General features: G+C 54.7%; 1 protein-coding gene across 6 annotated transcripts in view; it reads left to right on the forward strand.

The window, feature by feature from the left end:
- Window positions 1–25,728, forward strand: part of LOC125621747 (polycystin-1) — a 62,074-nt gene that overhangs the window by 18,317 nt on the left and 18,029 nt on the right. For 3 of the 6 annotated variants that reach the window (XR_007352576.2, XR_007352577.2, XM_048818980.2), the window contains exons 9-31: window positions 298–416; window positions 862–1,009; window positions 3,416–3,690; window positions 4,343–5,101; window positions 5,605–5,736; window positions 6,757–6,932; window positions 7,773–7,909; window positions 8,164–11,819; window positions 12,143–12,292; window positions 12,756–12,893; window positions 13,572–13,854; window positions 14,495–14,717; window positions 14,959–15,118; window positions 15,234–15,374; window positions 16,105–16,246; window positions 16,646–17,236; window positions 17,813–17,969; window positions 19,065–19,323; window positions 20,560–20,755; window positions 21,333–21,500; window positions 22,790–22,933; window positions 23,566–23,776; window positions 24,587–24,713. Coding sequence is in view for 4 of the 6 variants with exons in the window: in XM_048818980.2 (XP_048674937.2) it covers window positions 298–416; window positions 862–1,009; window positions 3,416–3,690; window positions 4,343–5,101; window positions 5,605–5,736; window positions 6,757–6,932; window positions 7,773–7,909; window positions 8,164–11,819; window positions 12,143–12,292; window positions 12,756–12,893; window positions 13,572–13,854; window positions 14,495–14,717; window positions 14,959–15,118; window positions 15,234–15,374; window positions 16,105–16,246; window positions 16,646–17,236; window positions 17,813–17,969; window positions 19,065–19,323; window positions 20,560–20,755; window positions 21,333–21,500; window positions 22,790–22,933; window positions 23,566–23,776; window positions 24,587–24,713 (8,492 nt within the window). In the remaining 2 variants the exon portion in view is untranslated. The remainder of the gene's footprint in view (window positions 1–297; window positions 417–861; window positions 1,010–3,415; window positions 3,691–4,342; window positions 5,102–5,604; window positions 5,737–6,756; window positions 6,933–7,772; window positions 7,910–8,163; window positions 11,820–12,142; window positions 12,293–12,755; window positions 12,894–13,571; window positions 13,855–14,494; window positions 14,718–14,958; window positions 15,119–15,233; window positions 15,375–16,104; window positions 16,247–16,645; window positions 17,237–17,812; window positions 17,970–19,064; window positions 19,324–20,559; window positions 20,756–21,332; window positions 21,501–22,789; window positions 22,934–23,565; window positions 23,777–24,586; window positions 24,714–25,728) is intronic. The other 3 variants (XM_048818979.2, XM_048818981.2, XM_048818982.2) reach the window with 1 other exon arrangement.

A 25,728-nucleotide genomic window follows, 5' to 3' on the forward strand; every position in this document is an offset into this window, starting at 1 on the left:
ATGCCAGGGCCACGTATATTTCTGAATATACACATGGGTATTTCTGTGTTCGTTCAGCCCATTCACATGGGCCCTATTGCTCCCCCCCAACAAGCCCTTTCCTTCCAGTCCCCACCCTGGCAGATCTAGGCCCCAGTTCAGCTAAAGCACGTGTTTACAGATTTGCTGAGTCAAGACCCCAGCACAGCCAGGTGGATCTCCTACAAGCCTGCCACTTCATCTGTGATGCAAGCCTGCAGCAGGGCCCGACAGAGCTTTAAGCTGGGACATGACCGTCCATGTGCTTTGTCTTTGCAGTCACCCTGCCCAGCCCAGATGTGTTCCTGACGGGCGTGCCGGTGTTCAGCGGAGTCTACGACGTGAGGAACGTCAGCACTGAGCAGCTGCCTCCTCTCCTGGGGCCTGACAGCATTGAGGTAGCGTGCAAACAGAGCCAGATGGCTGGTGTGTGTGAACGCTGGATGGGTCCATCAGAGACCTCCTCTCCCTTCCCTCTCTAGTCTAGTCTATATACCTTGCTGAGAAGCCTTTGGGACAGGGCAAACTCTTGGGAAGAGAACACAAATCAACCCAGGAGCACTGCCATGTCAGATGAGGCTGTTCTCTCAATATTTATGGCCCAGGGGTTATGGGAAACATCAGAGAGAGCCAGGCTCTGTATTCCCAAACCAGATAACCATGGCCACGCTTCAGGTCAAGCACTGATCTTTAGGAAGCTTATTTGAACTACACAGGAACATCACAACAGCACAGGTCCCTCCATTACCACCTCACCCTCAACTTCCCCTGCCAGTTCCTTCCAGGAGGCCTCTTTGGACCTCCCTCCTTCACATGTTTATTTCCTGGTCTTGTGTCTTGTAGTTGATGCTCTTTCCAGGCCTCTGGTTCAGCCACGCTGGTATTCTAGTCTCTGTAGACTTCGGGATACGAGGGACAAAGAAGCCTGTTCTGATCCGGTTCCAGATCCTCCGCCCACATTGCAACCCCAACCAGCACTTGGTTCCTCCTGGTAAGAGTTCAGCATCCATACCTCTGTCTCTTATTCTCTGATACTCACAGACCATCTGCCTAGACCAATGGAGTTGTGCTGGTGGGTTGGTGGACATTATAAAAGGACAGGGAGAGATTATAGCTGTTTGATAGTCTCTATGCTTAAAGCCTCTGGCTCTGTTTGACTCTTGGTGGGATGCTAAGATAAACTGGTGGGCTCATCCTCACATTTCCCTCCAGACCTCATCTGCGTACTTTGCCCCTCTGGGTTGCATGGAAGGGACAGAAGAACCCTGACAAGCGAGTCTCCCACAACTAGGTGACTTGTAGAGATGGTTGGGAATTTTTCGGTGAACTGTTTTTTCACTGAAAAATGCAGATTCGTCGAAACTGAAACTGGATCAGGGTTGACAAATCTCCCAACTCAAAAAATTATTGAGGGGGGGAAAATGTTTTGAAATTGTCTAAACTTCCCATTTCAAATTTTTCAAAACAAAAACTCTGGTTTTTTTGAGCCGATACAATTTTTATTTTGAAATGTGAGTCAATTTAGACTAAAAAAAGGGTTAAAGAGAAAAACAGTCAAACTCCAAATGAAGCATTTTGAAATGTTCCGAATAAAATGTTTCCATTTTTTGCAATGGCTTTTCGATTCATGGAAGTTTTCGAAACTTCCAATTTGGACCCGTATCTTGAAAATGTTCATGTGACAGGAAGTTCATTTCCTGCCCTAGTGCCCTGTAATCACTGTGTGGGCCATATTCATTGATTCATTGGTCTGTTCTCCTTCCTATTCCTTTTTTCCATTCTCTGTATTTGTGTTTCAACCTCCTCCTTTTCACACCCATTTCCCCCACTCCTTTTTCGTTCTCTGCCCGTCCTCCCCACTGTATCTCCTAAGTCAGGGGTGGCCAACCTGAGCCTGAGAAGGAGCCAGAATTTACCAATTTACATTGCCAAAGAGCCACAGTAACACGTCAGCAGCCCCCCCGCCTCACCACCCTCAGCACCTCCTGCCCGCCAGCAGCCCTGCTGATCAGCACCTCCCTCTCGTGCCTCCTGCCCACTGCGATCAGCTCTTTCGCAGTGTACAGGAGCTCTGGGATGGAGTAGGGAGGAGCAAGGGTGCAGCAGGCTCAGGAGAGGGGGCAGGAAGGGGTGGAGGCCTTGGGGTAAGGGGTGGAGGGGGGGGCAGGGCCTGGGGTTGAGCAGTGAAAAGTTGGCACCTGTAGCTCCAGCCCCGGAGTCGGCGCCTGTGGAAGGAGCCGCATATTAACTTCTGAAGAGCCGCATGCGGCTCCGGAGCCATGAGTTGGCCACCCCGTCCTAAGTGCATTGTGAGCTGAGTAAGGCCAGATCTATGTTAGAAAAGGTTTGCCAGTGTCGCTCTGCCAGCAACCCTCCAAATGGAGAGGCCGCTTATATTGGCAAAAATGTGCTTTTGACGGAATGGCTGATACCAGTTTGGTGAGCAAAATAAACTCCACCTGCCAAAGCACCTTTGTGCTGATATAACTGCATCTACACAAGGGCTTTTGCCAGTAGAGAAATGGGACGCACAAATCACTCCCTCATCAACGTTGCTACACCTGCAATCATTTCTAGTGTTGACCTGGCCGACCATTCCAGTTGGTGCCAGCCTTTGGAACCCACCAGGTTCGGATGCTTTTGAAATGAGACAAAACCAGGGTTCCCAGCGCTCTGATTGGTGACACGGTTTGTATCGGACACCCACAAGAGGGTTAATGATCTCCCACAGGCTGCTGGGAAATGATTAACAGCGTCCTGCCATTAGGTTATGCTCCCTCAGTGAGGATGTCCTGAGTAGGATGTTGTGCTTTTTTCTGGTGTCCCATTGGCTGGGGGCTATTGTCACTTTGGGCTTGGGTGGAGCTCAGTCTGAACTGGTTGTTTCTGGTTTATAGTAAAAGTAAACACACATGTAGTACTGTCCTGAATCCACAGGCAGCAAAGTGCCAGTGGGCTGGCATGGTCCCTTTGATACCGATGGGAGAAAACAAGGCAGAGACAGGTGGTGACTTGCCAGAGGCCATATAGTCAGTCAGTGGCACAGCCATGAATAGAACGAACTCCCAGTCAAGTGCCCTGTCCACCAGACCATGCTGCCTCCCAGCTTAGGAAACTCTCTTGCTTCATCCAGCTTGTCCAGATCAAACTTTGGGGTGTTCGAAATCCAGACGTGGCTCCAGATCTAGTTCCAGAACATGGCCTGGTCCCTTTCTCTCCTTGCTTGCTTGGCTCTGCTAAGTTAGTCGCATGGCTTGGAAATGTCGCTACAATATGAATGATTTGTTGGAACACGTGTCTAGGGGAACACATGCCGGTTACAAACCATAACTCAGTTTGCTCCCTCTTTGAGCTCTCCAAGGCCAGCGTATCTTGCAGCACGTGTGCTTCTTCCCAGGCTGCGAGCTTCTTCACTCGCCATTCGCCTGCTGTCACCCCCGGCCGCTCTGCAACGGCACGGGTCGCTGCCCCAGCGGGCAGCAGTGGTGCCCACTGAGAGAAGGCTGCTTGAACGTCTCCAGTCCTTGCAGCTCTTATGCCTTTGAGAATGTGACTTCCAGCATCCTGCCCATCCGAAACCCCCCACGTTACAGCGGGACCCCGCCCTTCTACCAGCCAGTGGCTGACCTCCCCCTGCTCCTCGCTCCCAGCAGCACAAACAGGCATGTCCAGGTAAGTGCTCTCAGGACCTTATTCTGCTTCATCTTCTCTCTCCCACCTTCTACTGCCCGGTCATCTCCTGCCCTTTCTTCCAAGTGTGTGTGCGCGTGTGTGTGTGTGTGTGTGTGTAAATCCCACTGTGACACCATGATGAGTAAAAAGAAAAGGAGTACTTCGTGAGCTACAGCTCACTTCATGCTTATGCTCAAATAAATTGGTTAGTCTCGAAGGTGCCACAAGTCCTCCTTTTCTTTTTGTGAATACAGACTAACACGGCTGTTACTCTGAAACCATGATGAGTCTTTGTGGTGATGTATAATTCAGGCCACATCATCATGTTGAGACACACCGTCACTCTGTGTCAACACCACGTGGCGGTGTGAAGAGACAACCCTCACACTTGCATTGCGATGCCTGAAATGAACTCTGGGATGGACCCAGGAAAATGAAGGCATGTCACAGGAATTTTGGCCAGCCTGTGACTCTCCTTCCCCTGGCTTCTCCTTTCCTGCTCTCCCCTGATTCCTGCTCCTTTCTTTGTGCTCTCTTCTCCACCACTAACGTGGGGAGGCAGGATGTTTCATGGAGACTAGGCGCAGGCTGGGGTCTGGTTACAGCAGAGGCTGTGGTTGCAATGGGAGACGACTCTTTCTGCGTGTTTCAGGTTCTCCTGCCTAGAGAGGAGATCAGCGTGTCTCCGGACGACATTATTGGAATACAGCATAACGCAGAGGTGAGCTCCCTCCTCCGGTGCCGGCAGCACTCCCATTCCCCCTGGCGGCAGAGCTATATCAGCCTCGCGAAGGCTGGCTGGTGGGAGGGAAGCATCAGCAGCTTTACCAGCCCCACCTGGGTGGACCATGTCGTCTGTGACCTCCGAGTGACCTTTGTGGGCAAGACCTGGAGCTTTGCAGCCATGCCACGGCTGGCCAGGCATTTGGCACACGGGGCGTACACCTACACGGCAACGGTGAGGAATGCGGTCAGCAGCAGGCAGGTGAACTGCACGGTGGAGGTGCAGACCAAGGTCGGTGGGCTGCAGATTATCCACCCGACACCGGTCAGTGGGAAGCTCAATGTGGCCACCAAGAGAGAGACTCTGATTGTCATCAAGATTCTCTCTGGCTGTAATGCCATGGCTCGCTGGATGGCACCCGTGGGTAAGGCTGGGGTGTTGTTTGAGGCCACCTGCCCGGGCAGCATTGTAGCACATGTCCCCGCCTGCCACAGAGACACTGCAGATACCTGGTTCTCCTCGGCCCTGCTTCGCATGGAGGAGCCGAGAATGGAGATGCTGAATGTGCTGGTGTCCAATGAGATCAGCTCCCAGAAGCTGTCGGTGAAGATCCAGTCATACAATGTCATCGAAGGGCTCCGGGTGGTGCCGCCTGGCCCCCGCAGGATGCTAGTGGATGTGTCTCAGGTAGGTCATCTTGCTGCTGTTATCACAGCTGGGTTATCATCAAGGGCATCCCTCCAACATCTCTGGCCCCACTGCCACTCCGTCACCCTATTGGATGCTGGCATATGGGCTGCCTGAAGGTTTTACTATAACACCAAACCTATGGTCACGCAGCTGCAAGATGAACCTGTCCTCATCCAGCAGAAACTTCCAAGAAGGGTAGCCCCGGAGCCTGTCCTATTCTCCCTCAGGATGCACTGGGGCCCCAAAAGCCAGGCTAGCATGGGGCATTGTGTGTCTCACCTTCCTGCTTCAGTGTCAGGGAGCCGGCTGTGTTACGTCCATTGCATGGCTGCTGGGGAGCAGGCAAATGCCGATGTTCCATGTGGGTGAAGTCTTCCATCGCTTTGCTTTAGGCCTGTTGGCACTTTCCACCCCTTAGTCCTACTCAACACAACCAAGAGGAAGCAATCTGAGCCCAGCCCATAGGTCTGCTGTAAACTGCTGATTGTTTTGCTTGGCAGGTGTTCTCCGCAGAGCTGACCCAGGGCTCCTCTGTCTCCTACAACTGGGTCATCGACAACATGGACATGTTCGCCTACAATGGACAGACCTACAGCGTCAAGTTCAAGAGGCCTGCCACATACCAGCTGAAGGTGAGCAAGTGTGAGAACCAACCCTAGGTTCCTTCAGCTGTGGCCCAGATCATAAAGCAAGGGAAGAGTGTCTCGGAGTCAGAACAAGGAACTGGGGAGTCAGGGCTCCTGGGTGCCTTTTCTAGCTCTGCCACTGCTGTGCTGTGTGACTTTCAATAAGACACTCTGTGCTTTAGGTTCTCCGCTTGTAAAAAGGAGGCGGTAATTCATATCCTCCTCACTGGTTGGTTCGGAAGGGGTTAAATGTTTATAAAATGCTAGGAGACTCTTCAGTCAGGAGCACCGTATTACTCCCCACCCCCAGAGGGGTACTTTTGGGAGGAATGATGGATAGGCAGACAAATATGCAAATTATTATTAAAATCAAAACACAAGGGTGTAAAAACTTGCTCGTTCAGCCGAAGGCCTGGCAGGACTCAAGACACATCAGGCAGAAGCACAGAACAGCCACTGTCAAATAGTAGCAGCTTGACTCAGGACTCTGAATTCTACACACTTGCCCCAGTTGCTTTTCCCCCACGGAGACTTAACTTCTGATGGGAGTCATTGTATGCTCCACTCTGCCGCTGCTGAGTTGCCAGAGGGTGCTGTCTGGGCAGTGATTAGCCGCCATTGCACATCTCCGTGTGTTGTATTTTCCTGACCCTCAGGCCAACGTCTGTTCCTGGCTCCGGGCCCCACTCTCCCTGTGCTCCCAATGAGAACATCACCGCAGTGCTACTATTCCCTGGACCTCTTCCCCCAACATGGGCGGCAGGATGCACTATGCTGGGAATCAGGGGAGCGTGTCACATGGGTGGGGCGAGTCGCATGGGAATGCATTGCAGCCAGGGTCTGAGACACAAATCAAGGGGGGAGGAGAATCCGTGGTCATGGTACTGTGGGGTGGGAGGCATCGACGGTCCTGGTGGAGTGGGCGGGGAGGTCAGAGGTCTGGAGTAGATGGGGAGTCGGAAGAAGGGAATGCCGTCTGTTCAAATTGCTTTGCGTGGTTGATGCCCTTCTGTTCCTTCCGCACAGCTGCGAGCTGAGAACCCTGTGAGTTCGGAGGTGGTGGAAGTGGCACTGGCAGCCGAGGCTATGAATCCACTAGCCAACCCTGAGATATTGGGGCTCCCTGGGGTGGTGGCAGTTGACACCCTCCAGACTTTGGTGTTCAGGGTGGAAGTGGACACTGCCATGGAAGTCACTGTGAGGTGAGAGTCCCATGGAGTCCAAGAAAGGAGAATTCCTCCCGCAGACTAATGTGCTCTGATCCCAGAGCGGATCACCAAGGAACTTCCTAGAGAGACCAGCCTTAATGGGCAGCACTCCTTGTACCATCTGCTGACATCCTGTATCAGTGCCTCTTTATGTGTGATCTCTGACAGGAGTCCTTTCTCCCCCACAGCTGGGTCAAGGCTGTAAAGGGGTATTCTAAGAGGTGGCAGGTTGAAACTGGTATCTCTCATCAGGAATGAGGAACCAAGGTGGGATATGTGGAGATTATTCAAGGGGTGAAAATAGAATTGTAAAACTTGGCTGGGTTTGAGATCCACCCCCAACGGGCTTAAGTTACCAGTGGCTCTGGTGAGAAATGTTCTCAGGTGATGTGGCGTTGGAGGGCCTGGGCCAGCTATGTCAGTAAATGCCAAAAGGAGCGCTCTCTAGGCAACAACTTTCTGCAAAGCCCACACCACAAACTAGGCAGAGACTGAGCTGGAAAAGATGCACTGATAGTGGGACATAAGAATTGCCATGTTGGATCAGATGTGAGGTCCGTCTCGCCCAGCCTCCTGTCTTCGGCTACAGTGGGGTTGGGTTTTTTGCACCTTTCTCTGATGTGAGATAATCTGTTTTCTCCCCCGATGTTGGATTTCTTCCTGATCCTTTCTAGATAGAGACTGGCTTTAGCCTTGAAACATGAGCTTTAATGTCCCTTCCAAAATGTACATTTGCATTTGTTGTTCTAACGCTGAGAATTCATGATATTCACACAACTGCCCAGTCTCTGAACCAGACCCCTGTCTGTGAGATGGAGCTGTTTCTCTTTGCAGGTGGGGTTTTGGGGATGGCAGCCCGGAGGTGGAGAGTCTCTTGTCTCCCCCCTACGATTCTCAGCTGTCACGTCCAGATCCACAGGGAGAGAGGGTCCAGGTGCTGGCCAGAGTGACCCACACGTACACTCAACCAGGTAAGAAAGGGGCTGATCCTGAGGGGTCACCTGGGCTCAGAAGGGCTCTTAGTCCACGAGTTGGAGAGGGAGAGAGAATGGGAAAGGAAGACAGAAGGATGATGGGAGAGAGATACCGTCTCAATTATAGTTCAAATGAGTACAGAGAAACAGCCTGAGCACAATGGGAGTGACACATTCTCTCTCTCTCTAGGCACAAGAGTCCTAGAAACCTCGGTTCCTTCCCACACTGCCTTTCTTCTCTGCTTCCACAGGTGACTACTCAGTGACTGCAGAGGCCGTCAACAAATACGATCGAGTGGAGCGGGTGGCCAAAGTCCGTGCGGTCTGCCCTATAGCTTCCGTGACCATTCTGGTGACTCCAGCCTCCCCGCTGGTGAACGAGGTGACCCAGTTCGAGGCGTTACCCCGCCCTTCCCCCTACGGCATTGTTTACTCCTGGAACTTCAATGATGGCTCTCCCACGCAGGAGGGAGTGAATTTGCTGGTGCGCCACCGCTTTGAGAAGAGCGGGGTTTACAACGTAGTGCTGCGGGCCAACAACAGCCTCAGTGAGGTGCCGTCTGATGTGGCTGTGATGGTCAGTGAAGGTGTCACGGGTCTCCGCTTGGTGGCCAGCGGACCTACTGAGCTGGGTTCAGCCACAGTTGTCAGTGCCGTGTTGGCCTCTGGCACAGATGTCCTGTGGACTTTTAACATGGGGGACGGGTTCGTCTACAGCAACCTGAATCTAAGCTTCATCTCTCACACCTTCGCCAAGGAAGGCAACTACACGGTGACGGTGATGGCTCACAATGCCGCCACCTCTGCCCGTGTCTCCACCATTGCAGAGGTGTACCGGCTTCAGATCACCAACATCCTAGCACCCAACTGTCTCTCCAGTGGGGAACGGACTCCCTTCCAAGCAGTGGTAACGGGGCCGAGCCAAGGAGTTCAGTTCTTCTGGGATTTTCAAGATGGCAACCCCCCTTCTGTTGCGGACGGGGACCCCACGGTCTTTCACAGCTATCCAGCAGCAGGGAGCTACAAGCTGAACCTGACCGTACGTGGCACAGTAAGCACCACCTCTCGCCAACTGGCCATCTGCGTGGAGGATCGAATCCGGTCGGTTAAGCTGACGGCACCGACGCTGGCTTTAGCTTTAGGGGAACCCACGTGCTTCCAGGCTGAGGTTGTTCCAGTGCCAGACCCCCAGCACCAATATCGGTACCACTGGGATTTTGGTGTTGGTGAGGACCCAGTGACCTCGGGGTCTCCAGAAATCACATTCACCTACCTGGAGGGAGGATCATACCGGGTGACAGTGACTGTGTGGAACACGGTGAGCCAGCAAAATGCCTCAGTAGATATCCTGGCTCAGAGGGCGATTGGCACCATCTCCATTCTCCACAGCGGTGAAACGGGGAGCTTTCTGGCACTGGGCACCTCCTACCTCTTTATGGCTGAGGTCCCCTGGGACAGTGCGGCCACCTTCCTGTGGAACTTTGGAGACCATTCTCCGCCGCAGGTAGGTCAGAGCACCTCCCACACCTACCGCGGAGCCGGAGACATCACCGTCACCGTGACCGGAGAGAACCAGGTCAGCCATAGAAACTCCTCGCTCGACATTACGGTCCTGGCCCCAGTGCAGCTGCTGACTCTGAGCACTGAGCGGCCAGTCTGTGAAGTCAGGCAGGAGGTCACCTTCCACGCCTCTCTAGCATCAGGAGACCAGGTGCGCTACCTCTGGGCTATTGGAGAGCCACGTGGCTTTCAGAAGGGGGCCTCCACTTTCTCCCACACCTTCCCTGCCACCGGTGTCTTCGTGGTTTTTGTCGCAGCTGAGAATGCAGTGAGCACGGAGAAGGCGAATGTCACTATTGAGGTCCAGGAGCGAGCCCAGGGGGTTCAGATCCACAGCAGGAACATGGTGCAGGGCAGGTACCTGGCCTCTGCCGAGCCCTTTATGCTGACCGCCGAGGTTACCCAGGGCTCCAACCTCACCTTCCGCTGGGTGATTTCTCGAGGGCTGCGCCGAGTGTTCACCGCAACGGGACAGTCGCTCACGTACTGTTACAATGCGAGTGGGGAGCTGCTGGTAGAGGTGAGAGCTGGGAATGTGCTGGGAGAGGCGTCTGCTGGCCGCGCCCTGCAGGTGGTGGCGAGAGTCTGCGGTGTGAAGGTCCGGGCCGCCAGCGACAGCGTGGCTCTGGGAAAGCCAGTGAACCTGTCTGTCTCTGTGGCCTCTGGGACTGATTTGCTCTATTCCTGGCACATTGAGGAACATGCCCGGCCCCTGGTCACCAACTCCTCCTCTCTGTCCTACGCTTACTCCACTCTGGGCTCCAAGCTGGTGTTTGTCACCGTCTCCAACGTCTTCGGTTCCAGCAACGGCTCCACAGAGCTGAGAGTCCAGGAGCCCGTTTCCAGGGTGAGCTTCACAGTGGAAGGAAGCTCTCTCCCCTTCTTCTTGATGTCAGACACCTCTAGGCAGCTCTGGGGCTCGGTGGCAGCAGGCTCTGATGTCAAGTGGGAGTGGCAGCTGCGGGGGAAGGAGAAGCAGCAGCTCTTCTGTGGACAGAATGTCTCCTGCAAATTCAGTGCGGCTGGAGTCTACCAGGTGGACCTCCGAGCCTGGAACGATGTCAGTGAGGACACAGTCCAGCATCCTGTGGCCGTCCAAGATCCCGTGGCCGGGCTGGCAGTGGAAGTGGACAAGCAGGACGTGTGCACCGATGACAGGGTAGTCTTCACGCTGCACACCCAGAGGGGCACGAATGTGAGCTTTGCTCTCGCCGTCCCCTCTTTGGGGCTCAGCCTGGATGTCCGTGGAGGAACGCATCACTTCTCTTTCCCGGCGGCGGGTTCTCATCGGGTGCTGGCGTCGGCCTCCAACAACGTCAGCGTGCAGCTGGCCTCCGTTGTGGTGCAGGTGCTGGAGAAGGTTCGGGGGCTGCACATCCCCAATTGCTGCCCAGCCGTCCTGGAGTCCAACAAGGAGCTGGCGCTCATGGCACAGGTGCGAGCTGGGGAGAATGTCACCTTCTTCTGGATCTTTCACCTCCCTGGGCACCCTGTCTATAAAGCAGCGGGCCAGCAGGTTGGGTACATGCCACCCGGAGCAGGTAACCTGACCATTCACGTAGAGGCCAGTAACCCGTTCTGTGCCGCGTCTCTGACGGTGACTGTGGCCCTGCAGGTGCCCATAGAGGCAGCCACCTTGTCCAGCAATGGGACTGGGGCTTTCCTCAATCAGACGGTGGCATTTGACTTGGCAGTCATGGGTGGCAGCGATCTCCGCTCCGTGTGGAAGTTCGGGGACTCAGAGGAGACCTTTGCCGGCAGCGGGGACAAGAAGATGTTTCACCGTTATGTCCGTGCTGGGGATTTCTTAGTGGAGGTGAAAATCTACAATGAGGTCAGCTTTGTCCTGGTGCAGATGACGGTCACCGTGCGGGAGCTGGGGTGTGACAGCCCCATGGTGAGGCTGGTGGAGCCTCCCTCATCTGTCCCCAGATCCCGCACCAGCTACTTCGAGGCCAGCGTAGACCTGAAGGGCTGCACGACCTACAAGGCCCTGTATCTCTGGGAGGTGTTCAGCAGCCCCAGCTGTGAGCAGCTGGCTGAGGCTGACCAGGTGCCCCTGCAGCACACAGACCTGCTCACCCCATCACTCATGCTCCCCAAGCTCTCACTGGACATCGGCACCCACTGCTTGCGCTTCACTGCCTCCCTCCAGCACACCCCTCTGGCCCGGACGCTTTCCCTGCTCATCACCGTCATCCCCAGCAAGTTGGTTCCCTTCATCCGAGGCGGGTCGTGGAGGAGCTGGTCTGCCCAATTGGACCTGGTTCTGGATGGCAGCGGGTCGTACGACCCTGACGTGGGGAGGGACGAAGACCCCTCCCTGGAATATCACTGGAGCTGTGAGGTAACAAAGGGAACCCAGCAGGATTGCCTGTCATCACTCATCTCCGCTCGCCTGTGGGAGGGGCTGGGGCTCTGAGTGCCCTGGAGCAGAGGGGGTTGGATCAGAGTCTAGGGGAGGGCAGGTGCCTCCTTTGTAGGATACTGTGTAACTCCAAACCCCCCCACCTCACAGCTCCCCACTTCTTCATCCCATGCCCGCCCCCATTGATCACTCAATCCTCAGCCTGCTGTCCAGGGTCCGTCCGTCCTCCCGCTCAGGCGTGGGACAGGGACAGATAGCCCAGGAGTGAGTTAATCAGGTCTCTCTGTGTGTCTCCCACTCAGAATGTGTCCTCGCCCTGGTGTGCCCCACCTCGCCTGCAGGGAGGGGCCAGCGTCACCGTTCCCCGCACTGTGCTCTGCAGAGACACTGGCTATCGCTTCGTTCTCACTGTGAAGAAGCCGGGGAAGGAACCAGTCTCTGTGGCCCAGACGGTGAGCTTCGAGTGGGGAGGGGTCAGTCTGGAGAAGGACGCTGAGGGACCAGACCCTCAGTCTCACTGGCACAGAGCCAGCCCCGTCACGGAGGCAGTTGCTGCCTTCTCAGCAGGAACGTGTGGGCGACGACCCCTCACTGAGCCTTGGGGCTGCTCAAGAAATGGACCAATCCACGCACTTCCAAGCTGTAACCCCATGTGTCTTCAGTGCTGGGCAGATACCAGCCAGCAGCCATGTGGTTGTGCTGCCACCCTGGCACCTGACCCCAGCCCCAGGGCCTGGGCCTTGTGTCTCCCGCTTTGGGTGCCAGGCACACTCGCCTGTCACCAAGGGCTCACGCCCTATGTCCCAGGAGCTCATCCCCTCTATTGCATTGGGGCTGCTCTGTTTCCACAGGGGTGTACGTCAGGGGAGGGCTGTTTTCCTATGTGGTTTGAATGATCCTGCCGTCCACCTGCAGGTTTGGATCGAGGCTGGCCAGATCCTGCCCGTGACCATCGAGTGCCGTTCTTGCAGCGCCCTGTCGAGCTATGAAATCAGCAGGAGCGTCCACGTCACTCTGGCCGGACAGTGCCAGAGCTGTGACAACAGGACCATAGTGAGATTTGCTTTGCTGATGCATGAAAAGTCCAGTATGGAGCCACTTGTACTTTGCTCACACCCCAGCTCCTGCCACTTGGGAGGAGTTTTGGTGGTTTGATTTTAATGCGCACCCCAGTGGAGAGATCCCTGCTCTCCAAGCACTGCTCTCCCCCCACCCCCATTCCTCGCCCCATAAATGCCCGTAGGCTCATGGTGCTGCTTTGAGCTTACAGTTACGAGTGACCCTGCACTGACTGGAATAGCCAGCTGATCTGTGGAGCTTGAGGGAATGTGAACTCTGATTAGCCATACTCGAGGTGCTCCGGCCCACGAGGAAAGGGGGTGTTACTGGGGAAGGGGTGCTGGGAGATAACTCAGAGAGGATAAATCTTACAGCAGAAGGAATGGTTGAGTGACTAGACCAGGAAACTGGAAGGCAGGACTGCTGGGTTCTAGTTCTGACTCTCTGGGTGACCTTGGTCAAGTCATTTAACCTCTCTGTGCCTCAGATTTCCCCTCTTTAATTTTAGGGATAATGTGCCCGCTGGGTGCTGTGAGGCTCCATGCATTGGGATTTGTCAGCTCTGGGAAAGGCTTGGATGATGGGCGCTATAGAAGGGACAGTCTGATTCTTTCTCTGGGCACCCCTATTGGGCTGCTGTCTCACCCATGTCTCTCTCTTTGACCCTTGCAGTACAAGTGGACGGCTCAGAGTTCAGATGGACAACCTTTGACCCTGGACCATGTGACCACCTCCACGGGGGACTCGAACCGGGACCTGGTGATCAGACAAGGGGTCCTGCGGGATGGGGTGAATTACTCTTTCACGCTGTCAGCCTCCCAGCCTGGCGGGGAGCTGCAGGGGGGATCCAGCATCACTCTGACTCCCAACAACCCGCCCAGGGGAGGGGTCTGCACTCTGACACCTGAACACGACCTCTACCTCCTGGAGACCCTGGTCTCATACCAGTGCACAGGTAACTCTGCCAGGGCATCCTTTGGGCAGCTGCCCCCCACTCATGCACAGGGCAGAAGTTGGTCATTTGGACACCAAAGAGTACACAGTGCCATCGAAAAGGGAGAAGCTCCCAGCCCAGTGCAATGTACATGGGAGGGTGAGAGGGATATTCAGTCCGAGTCCCCGGTACAAAGCCCCCAGGGTGGGAGCGAATGGGCATGCTGACGATGCACCTGGCCTGGCTAACTGTGACTATGGCAAGGTGCGGATCTGGGTTCTGTGCATACAATAATGGATAGACTCTCAGGGCCTCGGGAGGTGAGAGTCTCTGGGGCCGGCTGCCAGCCTTCTGCACTTGCCTGGTTAAGCCAGGTGATTTTGACATGCTCTTGGTGCTCCGTATTGCAACATATGTTAGCAATAGCTGCAGAGCCCGACGCGGCACTGGGAACACAGGGAGGCCTGAGGCTGAGAGTCCTGCCAAGAGAGGAGGGAGGAATCAGTTGGGCTGCGAGCCGGGGGATTTGGCAGGTCGCACATGCAACCATGGCCTGAAGGAGCCCAAGAGGCAGTGACTGGGTGGGTGCCCGTGTTCTGGACTCCCAGCTAAGTCACACTTGCTCTTCCTCCGTCCACGTCTCCCTTCCCTGCTCTCTCAGGCTGGGTGGATGAAGATAGCAGCCCAGTGCAGCTGATTTACACCCTGATTGCTGAAAGGTGTCCCCCCGACGGCAGACACTGCCAGCACTTCTGCCTCTATCGCGGGATCAAATCTTCCTTCGGCACCTTCCTCCCTGCGGCCACAGGTGGCAGGCACACCGCTGTCAATGTCCTGGTTGAGCTGGAGGACTCGCAAGGGGCGAAGACCCTGGCCCTGAATCAGTGAGTGTGGGCAGATCCAGGAGGGGCGCGCACGAGGAGATGAGCCTGGCCGGTGTTCGGCACAGGTGTGCGTCCTGGAAGCTGAAAGATCAGAGAGGCAACCGATAGTGTCTTTGGACTATGCTTTGGATTCAAAAATGACTCCATTGACGGGTCCAAAGCTCCCACTGTCCCCGGCTGCTGGGAGGAATGAAGCCTTTGGAGTTGGCTGGGATAACTTTATTTCCTTCCTTCCTTCCAGGACCCTGCCCCTCGCCATGCCGGTCCTCCCGGCGGGCTTCCCGACCGTCACCAGCTGGCTGAAGAACAAGAGCCGATCAGCACTGTGGGGTGTGGTCCAGCAGGGCAATCCCCAGGAGGTGATCCCATACTCCCTGGCCCTCATCACCATGCTGAATCAGGTAAGGGCTCCGCTGCGGTAGCCCCCTTCTTCCTTGACACCTGCATGCACACGCCCATCCCCTCTCCCAGCAGAAGTGCCTCGCTCACGAGTGCTCATGTGCGTGTGTGCTCCAGAACTCGGGCAGCCAGGGCAATGAGGAGGAGCTGAGGGACCGGATCGCCATCCGCAGCAACGTCACCGCAGCCCTGGCCTCCCTCAGTATCTCCAGTGTGAAGGAGGTTGCCCAGCTGAGCGCGGTGCTGCAGCAGTGTGTGGTAGGACCTGGCTCTTATCTCTTTTCCCCTGACTGTCACTCCCGTGGCGGCAGACAGGCTCCTTGCTTTGAGGAAAGCCCCTTCTCCTCAGCCTCCCTTTCCTCGCTGTCTGCCTCCATTTTCCCATGCACCAGACTGAAAATGTGCCCCTTTGGGTGAGTGTGAATAGCCCCCTGGTCCCCCCCATGTGCTCGCAAAGCCCCCTGGCATGGGGCTGTTTGTTGTGGAGGCAGGGCCTCCTCTGGGACAGCTGCCTAAGGAATGGGCGGAGAGGGAATCCGGGAGCCCAGTGCCCCCCAACCTCCTCCCATCGGGATGAAAGAGCAGGGTGCAGGAGAAGAGGGACAAGAGAGTATGCGGTGATGGCTCCTGCTGCCTGGGTCAGTGGAGAGTTGGAGAGAGGCCTGGGAGACAGAGAAGTGAGCACGTCCTGCTGGCACCCTGTTGCAGGGCGGGCAGACTGGGTAGGGCTATAGGGACAGGAAGGGGCGCTGCAATAGTGGGTGCTCTCTCAACACCTCCCCGTCTTAGACGGAAGAAGGGAGGAGTGGAGTGGGGTGGGGAGATTGGCAGGTCTTGGCTGGCTGCGGCGGTGACGGAGAGTGGGAGTCAGGGGCGAGCAAAGTCTGCAGGATACGGCCGTGATAGGGGGAGAGTGAGGTGGAGAAACTGAGGCAGGTAGGACAGATCTGCTGGAGTGTGACCTGGGGGCCCCCTTTCCTATCTTCAGGCGTTCCCAGGAGAGCTCAGCCCTGAGAGCCAGGCCAGGACTCTGGCAGCAGCCCAGAGAATGATTGAAGTCATCAGCTCGGAGACGGAGGAGGGTCACGAGACGCCCACCTCTGCCGGCAACAGCATCCTGGGGATTCTGGGTAAGCAACGAGCCACCTCAGCGTGATAGGGCGGGACTGGGGCGTGGGAGGCAGCAGGGCCGTATCCCTGGGAGTCCATGACTCTGCCCTCTTGCCACCGACTCCCCCAGTGTCTTGGGCAGCTTTCTGATCCAGTAGCAGCCCAGCTCTAAGTGCCTCAGTCAGGCTCGGTGACTTTGGGTGCTGCAGATGTGGCCTTGAGGACACAGCAGCCTTCTGCTTCCTGGACTGTCGTTCTCAGCAGCCTTGCCAGGCCTGAGGTGAAGTCTGACACTAAGGGGCTCTGTGCTGCTGGTGGGGCTGCTGCCCTAGTGAAGGGAGATGTGAGGACAGGTGGGGCCGTGGGAGGAGCAGGGGAAGCAGCAGGACTCTAACCGAGGGGTGTGAAATCTTTCCCAGGGAGCACATTATCAGCACTGGACATGGCCCCCCACCCACCTCTGTCTGGGGCCCCTGGTCTCAGCACGGCCTTGACCGCCTTCAACCTCACCCGGGCCCTGATGAAGTCCCTGATGAGGTCCCGGGTCCTGAATGAGGAGACCTTGTCGCTGTCTGTCTCGGAGATCCGCACACAGGGCAAGAGGGCCGACTCCCCCAACCTGCTGTGCCAGGCGCCCTCTGAGCGGTGTCTCTTCTCCGTGCCCAGCGCGGTGGCCGGGCAGCTGGCAGGGAGCCAGGAGGTGGTGCAGGTGCTCATGGACATCTCCGTCAACCCTTTCCCGTTCAACTACTGCGCCAACTCCTCCATCTCCACCCGCCTGGCGCTGCTGGAGTTCACCACTCCTGGAGGGGCGCCCATCCCAGTCTCCAACCTGGCCGGGGAGAGGGCTATCGGGCTGAGGCTGCCGACGGGGCAGCAGGAGCAGCGGACCTCTCCCCCGACGCTCATCCTCCTCCCTCCTGGGGAGTCAGTCAATTTCACAGTGAGGGCCTCAGCGGGAAGCCGTGCTGAGGGGGTGCACATCCGTGCTGGCGTCACTGTGCAGGAGGGTGAGTCGTTAGCAGGACAAAGAGCTGCTCGTGGTCTGAGATGGGCAGAGCTTTGTCCAGCTAGTGGAGGGGGGCAGTTTGATGCAGATTAGCGCTGGGGTTCCCTCTTCCTCTTGCATAGAGGCACCATGACCCTCAGCTGCGGCGTGGGGGACAATAGGGATCCGAGTGATAGCCAGAGACTCTCCACAGGCTGCCCTTTAGGCCTCATAGAGCCCGTTTGTAGGCAAGCCCCTAGGGGGCGACACAGCCACAAACCCTGGAATGAGCCTGAGGCCATCAGCAGAGGGCAGTGATCCACCTGTTCACACACACGCCCTCTGGCGCATGCCGGAGTGCAAATGGAGGCTACAAGTGACATGGGTTTGGTGGCTCGCAGTCAGCTCAGTTTGTTGCTTTTCTCCGCATCAAACACCCAGATTCTCATTCGGGTGAAGGAAGTGGCCCTTCCAGATCAGTCCCCTTCCTTGCTGCTGTGCCCTTCCGAAGCACAGATTCCCCATGCCCAGGTAAATAAGTGCCAGACCTGGCTGAATATTTCAAACCCATGGGGAGTGACCGTCCCTCTCCTTACAGGTTTTGACCCTAGCCAGGAGAGCGAGCCCTCGATCCATTTCTACGGGCACTACACCCTGGTTCCCAATGAGTTCCACTACGCCTGGAAGGAAGAAATCATCTTTGACAGCCTGCAAGGAGGCAGCAGCAGGGAGGTCACCATCTTGCTTTCATCTCCGTGAGTATCCATTCACCCCCTGTGCTGGAATTTGCAGGTTCCTTCCTGCAGCATTGCTCCCTGGGGTTTGAGGGCTTCACCTGCCTTATGGACGGGGCCGGGGGAGGGGGGGCGGAAATAATTGGTGTCTGTGAGAAACAGCTGACTCTTGCAGCCTGCCTCCCCAGCACAACATCAGAGCCCGCCTTCTGAAGGGGATGAGCCCAGGGGGTGCAGTGACCCAGTCCAGGGCAGCAAAGAGAATCCATTCCCTGTGCAAAAAGACACTACTTCATTGGAGAGCTTTCCTCTCCGGGAAGGATTAGCAGGGTATTTGGGAGCTAAGGGAGAGGGGAAGATCCATAGCTCTTAACCACTATAGGGCAACAACCTCAGTGCGCACAGCTGTGATGTTACTTTGCTTGGGTTGCACGGTGCACCCCTTTTTCACTGGCTTTGTGGAGCCTGAGGATGGGGTTTAAGGGGCCCTCTGCAAAGTCAGGTGTGGGGGTGGGGGGAAGGCAGATGCTCACTGTGTGGTACATTTGGGGTGCGGTGGGGGCCAGTCAGGGTGCCTGGCATTGCTCCAGGGAGCATCAGCAGGGCTTGGAGGAGCTCAGAGTGCTGCCGTTGGGCAGGGCTGGGGGTTTGGATCGGGGGCTTTTGGCATGGGGTTTGGAGGTGCAGGATGGGAGTCAGAAGGTTGGATCCCTGTGTTAACGTTTGCTAACCAGGCCAGCAGGTTGGGGAGCTCATAGGCACAGCAGGCAGGGAAAGTGTGATCACAACATGGGGCTGGTGCAGCCCCACACGTGGAGTATGGCTGAGGCCAGTCCTGCTTGCGGGACTTGCCTGATGGTAGCTCAGCGTCCTGGCTGAATCCCGGGGATCTACGTTGTGCCACATTCCTCCTGGAGTTTGCTTTAGATCCGCTGCCCTTCACTTCCTGTCCTAAACTGTGTATCTGTCATGGTAAACAGTGGCTGCATCCTGCCCCAGTGGGGGCTGCACTTCAGTGGTGTGTGAAGTCTGTAAGGGGGGGCGTTGGCATCCTTTGTATTGAGTGATGCTACTGAACCGTAAGCTCACCCCTGTGCTGTCCCCTCTCCCTTCCAGCCACCGCTTCAACGGGACGCTCCGAGACTATCACGTCAACATCACCAACCGCTTCTCCCAGGCACCCGTCAGCGCCGCAGTCACGGTCTTTGCCAGCCTCTGCCAGTACTTCCACTTCCCCAGCATGCAATGGAGCACAGAGGGCCTGAGGCCAACAGCCGCCACCAGCCAGAAGGAGATTGTGTGCCTGACAGAACATCTCACCGTCTTCGGAGCCAGTCTCTTTGTGCCACCTCACAGCATCCTCTTCCTGCCCCCGGTAAGCCGGGCCTGGCCGTCCCGGGCATGCAAGGAGGAGATGGTTGGTTACTGTCCCTGTCAGTGTAATGGTGACAGCTGGCATCTTGGCCAGCACCCGGGGACCTCCAGGGCTAAAGCTGCGCTTCTGCAGCTTGAGGTGATGAGCCAGGCTGTCGCAGCTCCTATCCTCTGTGGCTATGATGGGGAGCACGTAACACACACGGACCAGTGACTGCATTAGTGGCAGCCTGAGACCCTCTGCAGGCAGAACGCCCGTCAAAGGCAGTGGGGGCTCCCTGTGCGAAGAGCCAGGCTGTAGAAGCAGGAAGCCTGGTCTCCACACTGCATGCTCGATCAATTGAGCCTTATTGAGTGTGCTATCCTGTAACTGTCTGCTCTCTCCCAGCGAGGAAGGACCCGGCTCACCTGGGTCTAGAACTGGTGGGGGGGAGTGAAATTCTCCCCTGTGCAGAAGGGACTAGGCTAAGGGCTAGACACCACCTGAGCCCATGTATGCCCTGATTTGAAGACTTCAAGGAGACTTGAATGGTGCATAACAGGTCTTAGGCTGTGATGCCCCCAGCCCCCGGTGAATTTCCTCATCAAAGAGAGGGAGAGGGGAGATGATGAAGGGAAAGCAAGACTCCCTTGTGCAGTGATCAGCAGCTGGATCTTGGCTATGTCTGCCATGTTCGCACCCCGTGATTGAACATAAAGACCGACACTGTTGCCACCAGGCTGAGGTTCAAAGTCAGTTTGGTCTGTTGGAGAACAACTCGTCTCCTATTTGATCACGTCACCAGCAGAGACGTGCATTACCAGATCTGTCTGAATAGCCACTCCTGCTCTGGGATAGTGTTTTAGGATCAGAGTTCCCCACTGCCCCATGCCCAGGAGCTTCCATTTCCAAGTAAAATGAGCCGCTCTCTCATGGTCGAAGGTAGGAAATTGGAGGAAATATTCCCTCCTGGTCCTTTGGGGCTGTTTTCCTTTTAGTGCTCCAGCACGCCAGATCTCCCTCTAACAGTGGTGGCCGTTGGTCCACAGGAACCCACAACTGCTCCATTCATTAATTTATCTGAAGGGGTTCAGGTGCCCAGATGCCAGAGTGATGGGCACGTTGGAATTGCTGTAATGACAATGAGGGTAGCACAGATGCTTCCTGCCTCTTGCGTCTCCAGGGGCGGATGGGTGGGTAGCACCCGATGGAGCCCGCCTCCACCTGCTTCTACCCTCACCTGTGTTGGGGTTTCAGAGCAAGCGCTCCAGGCAGGCTCCGCTGGTGGTGATTACCTGCTGCGTGCTCTTCGCCATCTACCTGGGGATGGTGCTGATCGCCCACAAGCTGGACGACATTGACATCACCCGGGTGGGCATCGTCCCTCGCTGCGGCCAGCCCGGACGGTACAAGTACTGGGTAATGGTGAAGACTGGCTGGAAAAGAGGATCAGGTAGAGTGGGCGGGCAGCCCCATTCCGCTCCCGTCAAGGGCCGGATTGCAGGAGGTTGGGAGGAGTGATGTGAACCTTGAGGCAGGCAGCCCTGATCTAGAAAGCTTCTGAAGAGCAGAGGTTGATCTCTTGATCATGCTCCATCGTTCCAGCCCAGTGGCATCAGTCCCTCGATGGAGCTGTGTGCACGAAAAGCCCAGAACGGAATGGGCCTACAGCATTAATTCCTCCCTTGCCCCAGGAGCGGTGGGCTGTCTCTGAAGACAGGGCAGGGTTCATTGGTGGAGCTGTGTATAGTGCACGTAGGGGGATAGACAGGAAAGGGGAGGCCCAGGGTAGAATAAATTTGGAAACCATACATTTCCCCAATGCCTGTTCGAGTTTGCTCCTCTTTCAGGCAGCTAGACCAATGCCCCTCTCCCACACCACCTGGAGGCATCCAATTGTGTGCACTTAAAGGCCGAAACATCTGTTGTGTCAGCCATTGGCAGCAGAGTTGGATTGTGGTGGGACAAGGTGGGTGAATTCTGATGGGGATAATAGATACGTCAGCTATCACGTTACACGTCTGTTCTAGGTACCACTGCACATGTAGGGATCAGCTTATATGGGCTGAACAAAAGTGGCTCTCGCCACCTGGACAAGGGCTGGGCCTTCCAGAGAAACAGCCAGGATATTTTCCAGGTGGAGACTGACGCAAATCTGGGAGAGATCTGGAAGATCCGCATCTGGCATGACAACACTGGTAAGGCACACATCGGCCATGGATTTCTCCACATAAACTCTGCACGGCTCTTGCCATGTTCTGGGGTCAATGGGACACGTAGATTCTTTACGTGTCATTAATGTTTCATTAGTAGTGATTAACTCTGTTAATTTTCAGACTAGCCTTTATGTCCCAGGGCATGATTTTTCCAAAGTGACTAGAGATTTGGGGTGCCCTTAAATGAGGGGTCTCCAATTGGGTGCCCAAAATCACAAGTCACTGCTAAAAATCTTGGCCACCCCAACTATAAAGGGCCAGATCCTCAGCTAGTGTCAATCAGTGTAGTTCTATTGACTTCACGGGCGCTGGGCTGATTTCCACCAGCTGAGGGTCTGACCTAATAAAGTTTCCTTTAAACTGAAGCCAGCAAATTCAGAGTTAAAGCTCAAATCCTATCCTTAATTTGTCTCATTGCACCTATAATTTAACAGCACATCTGGTATAAAGAGGCGCCCTCTGTTCTTTGCAAGCCATGTGCAGACCGGTGGAATTGTGAACAGTGATTAGCTTTAGCCTTGAGTTACCCCGATTTTGTGCCTTAGAGCTGACCGATAGCATCAGGACACATTTTCGTGTTTAACTCCATCGCGCTTTCTCTTCCCTGGTTGTGGCCTGCATGGTGTGCATAATGTGTCTGGTACACACTTACTTACATTTCAGAGCAAAATGATTCACTTTAATGACCCACACAAAAGGGTGAGGGATCAAAGGCAGCAGTGGTCTTACTAATTTATAAGCCAGCCCATCCCTCACTAGCAGTTCTACAGACACAGCTTTGGCTCAGTCCCAATAAAAGACCATTGCAAGCTAGAATGTTAATTACAACAATGTATCCATGTATTGTTACCGTCATTCTATATTTGCATGATTGTAGCATCCACAGTGCACTAGCTGCTGTCCCACACATATTGGGTGAGATGCAGTTGCTGCTCCAAAGAACTCACAAACTAAGTTTCCAAGCGCTTCTGACCAAGAGGAACTCAGTAGCTCACTAGAATAGGTTAGCCTCTGTACATCCATCCTGAGAACTAATCAGCTTCTTAGCTCCTGGATTACGTTGCAAAGCGCATATTGTAACAAGATGGCCATGGACTCCTGCCTCAGGTGAGAATGGGACAGCGGCTAGAGTTCTCCTCTCCATCTCCCTCCATTGAAGGATGACTGAGCAAAGAAGTGAGCAGCCAGGATATAAATCCATTTGTAACTGTCCTGGGAAGGCAGTCATTAGAAACGCAGGTGCGTCATTCTCTCCTCCTCTGTGTCCCCAGGGCTGGACCCTTCCTGGTACCTGCAGCATGTCATTATCTGGGACAGACAGACCGACCATATGTATTTCTTCCTGGTGGACGACTGGTTGTCCGTGGAAAATGAGAAAAACGAAGGGCTGGTTGAAAAGGAAGTCTTGGCTGCATGTGAGCGTTGCCCCTGGGGCTATGTTCTCGGGGCAGTCCAAAGAATCCCTTAGCATTATTACGGCAGTAGCACCAGGAGGCCCTGACCCAGGTCAGGAGCCACTGTGCTTGGTGCTGCACAAACACCAGTACGCAACCGTCCCTGGCCTAAAGATCTGACCCTGTAAATAGACGAGGCAGACCCAGGGCAGGAGGGGAATTGGAGACACACGGAGGGGAACTGACTTGTCCAGGATTGCACAGCAGGTCAGCAGGGAATCTCCTGAGTCCCAGTCCAAAGCCCTGCCCGCTAGGCCACACGCTGAATGTGATCTTAGTGGACAATGGAGACGGGTATGAGGACACTAGAAAGGCTGGCCGTGGGCGGGGAGTGAAGGTATCTTTGGCAGCGCGAGTGCCGCTGGTGCCCAGACTAACTGGAAGGAGTTCTCTAAGTGATGGTGGCAATGGAGACACCAGAGAAGACAACGGGAAAAGAACTCATGGTGGTGATCAAGCGAGAAGGAAGGTGTTGGTGATGGCAGAGGTGACAGCTAGAGGGAAATGCCCACAGGAGGGGAAGGAGAGTGGGGATAGAATCCCCAAGGAGGAAGAGAAGGGAATGCTGATCATTTGCATTATGCCGATTCCAGGCCCACAGGAGCTGAGATGCTTCTCTCGAGTTTTCCCTGCTCAGCTGCGTCTTGGCTTTTCTGATTGGCACGTGTGGCTCTCCGTCTGGGGCCGCTCTCCCCACAGCCGCTTCACCCGGGTGCAGAGGATTACCTGCTGCGTGCTTGCCGTGTACCTCTTCCTGACCATATGTGTGCTCTGGTATGGAGCCATCGGAGTTGAGGGCTACAGGTGAGTCCCACTGCATCTCTGTCTCTTACAGGAGGGTTTTGTGTAAGAAGACAGAAAGAGACGGAGGGAGGGAGGGATGGAAAGTAGTGAGTGAGGAAAGGGAAAGCCACTGGGGCTGAAATTTTCAAATGAGTTCAAGGGACTTAGGCACCCAAATACCACTGGATTGCAATGAGATTTGGATGTCTTAACTCTCTTAAACTCCTTTGAAAATCACAGCTTGAATGGTGATACAGGTGCTGAGGAAGTATCTGATGCTTTAGACTCATGGAACTGTAGGGCTGCAAGGGACCTCAAGAGGTCATCTAATCCAGCCCCTGGTGCTGAGGCAGGACCAGGTAAATCCAGACCATCCCTGACAGGTGTTTGTCCAACCTGTTCTTAAGCTCCAGTGATGGGGATTCCACAACCTCCCTTGGAAGCTTATTCCAGACTTAATGACTCAGAATTAGAAAGCTTTTTCTAATATCTAACCTAAACCTCCCTTGCAGCAGAGTAAGCCCAACACTTCTTGTTCTACCTTCATGGACCTGGAGAACAATTGATCACCGTTCTCTTTAGAACAGCCCTTCACATATCTGAAGATTATCAGGCCCCCTCAGTCTTCTTTCCCCACGACTAAGCATGCCCAGATTTTTTTAACCTTTCCTCATAGATCCTCAGTCTTCGTGTGATGGCTCTGCGCCCAGAGGGGCCTGTGCAAAATGTGGGCCCCTGCCCAGTATGAATGTCCCAGTGTCTGGAACCACTCCCTATTAACACAGGACTCTTCGAGTCACCACGTTCTCTTCTGGCTTTGTTTCTCTCCAGTAGTGTCCCCCTGGGGAGCCAGGCTTCAGTGACGGCAGAGAGCATTGCTGTGGGGATGGTTGTGTCTGTGGTGGTCTTCCCAATACAGCTTCTCTTCACCTTCATCTTCAGGAAAACTCACAGCAAGGTACTACAGTAGTTACCCTCTACACACAACATCTAATCAACCTCCTCCCCGCAGCTACATGACCCACCAAACCTGCTGCTACAACCCCACCAGGGTCCATCCGTCCCCACCCTAAGGGACGGGAAGTTTGGCATGATCAGAGTGAAGGACCTCTGCAGTGCCTGTTTTGTGCATAAATATTTAATAATACATGCCAGTATCCAGGGTTGTCAGTCAGATCCCTTTTCACCGGCACAAAATCCATGTAATCTTTTCAAGGACGTGCTCTGAAATGTTGCCATCTTATTTTACAGACACGGTAGGAAGACGAGGCTAAAATATACAGCCAAAGATAGTGGAAAATTAGAGTTGGTCAAAAAATCGGGTGTGATTTTTGTAAAAAATTTGTCTGTTTTTCATAGAAATTTAAAAATTTGATTTAAAAAAAACCTTCATCAAAATTAAGAATTTCAAAATGTTGACCAGATTTACATATAAGCCCTTAAGGCTGTTTTTAGAACAGGGTTATAATATTATTAATAGTAGTTGTTATTTGTACTAGGAGCCTGTCTTGGACCAGGACTCGATTGTGCTAGGTGCTGTACAAACACAGAACAAAAAGACAGCCCCTGCCTCAAAGAACTTACAATCTGAGTATAATAATAGGAGAACTGGAAATTATGCAGAAGAAATTCTGCCATGAGCACACACAGCTGCCAAGCTCTTCCACATGATCTGACTTCCAGAGGCTCAGTTAGGGAGTAATGACAGTACCTAGCTCTTATACAGCACTTTTCATCACTAGCTCTCAAATCACTTTACAAAGGAGGCCAGTATCATTCTCCACATTTTATGGGTGGGGAAACTGAGGCACAGGGAGGGGCGGGGACTTGCCCAAGGTCACCCAGCAGGTCAGTGGCGGAGTCAGAAACAGAACCAGGTCTCCCGTGTCCCTGTTCAGTGCACAGTCCACTAGACACTTGTCTGTCACTTAGGGGAATTCTCTCGATGCCAAACTGAAATTGCAATAATAACT

The sequence above is a fragment of the Caretta caretta genome, chromosome 14, assembly GCF_965140235.1.
Source record: "Caretta caretta isolate rCarCar2 chromosome 14, rCarCar1.hap1, whole genome shotgun sequence".
In the NCBI taxonomy this organism is placed as follows: Eukaryota; Metazoa; Chordata; order Testudines; family Cheloniidae; genus Caretta; species Caretta caretta.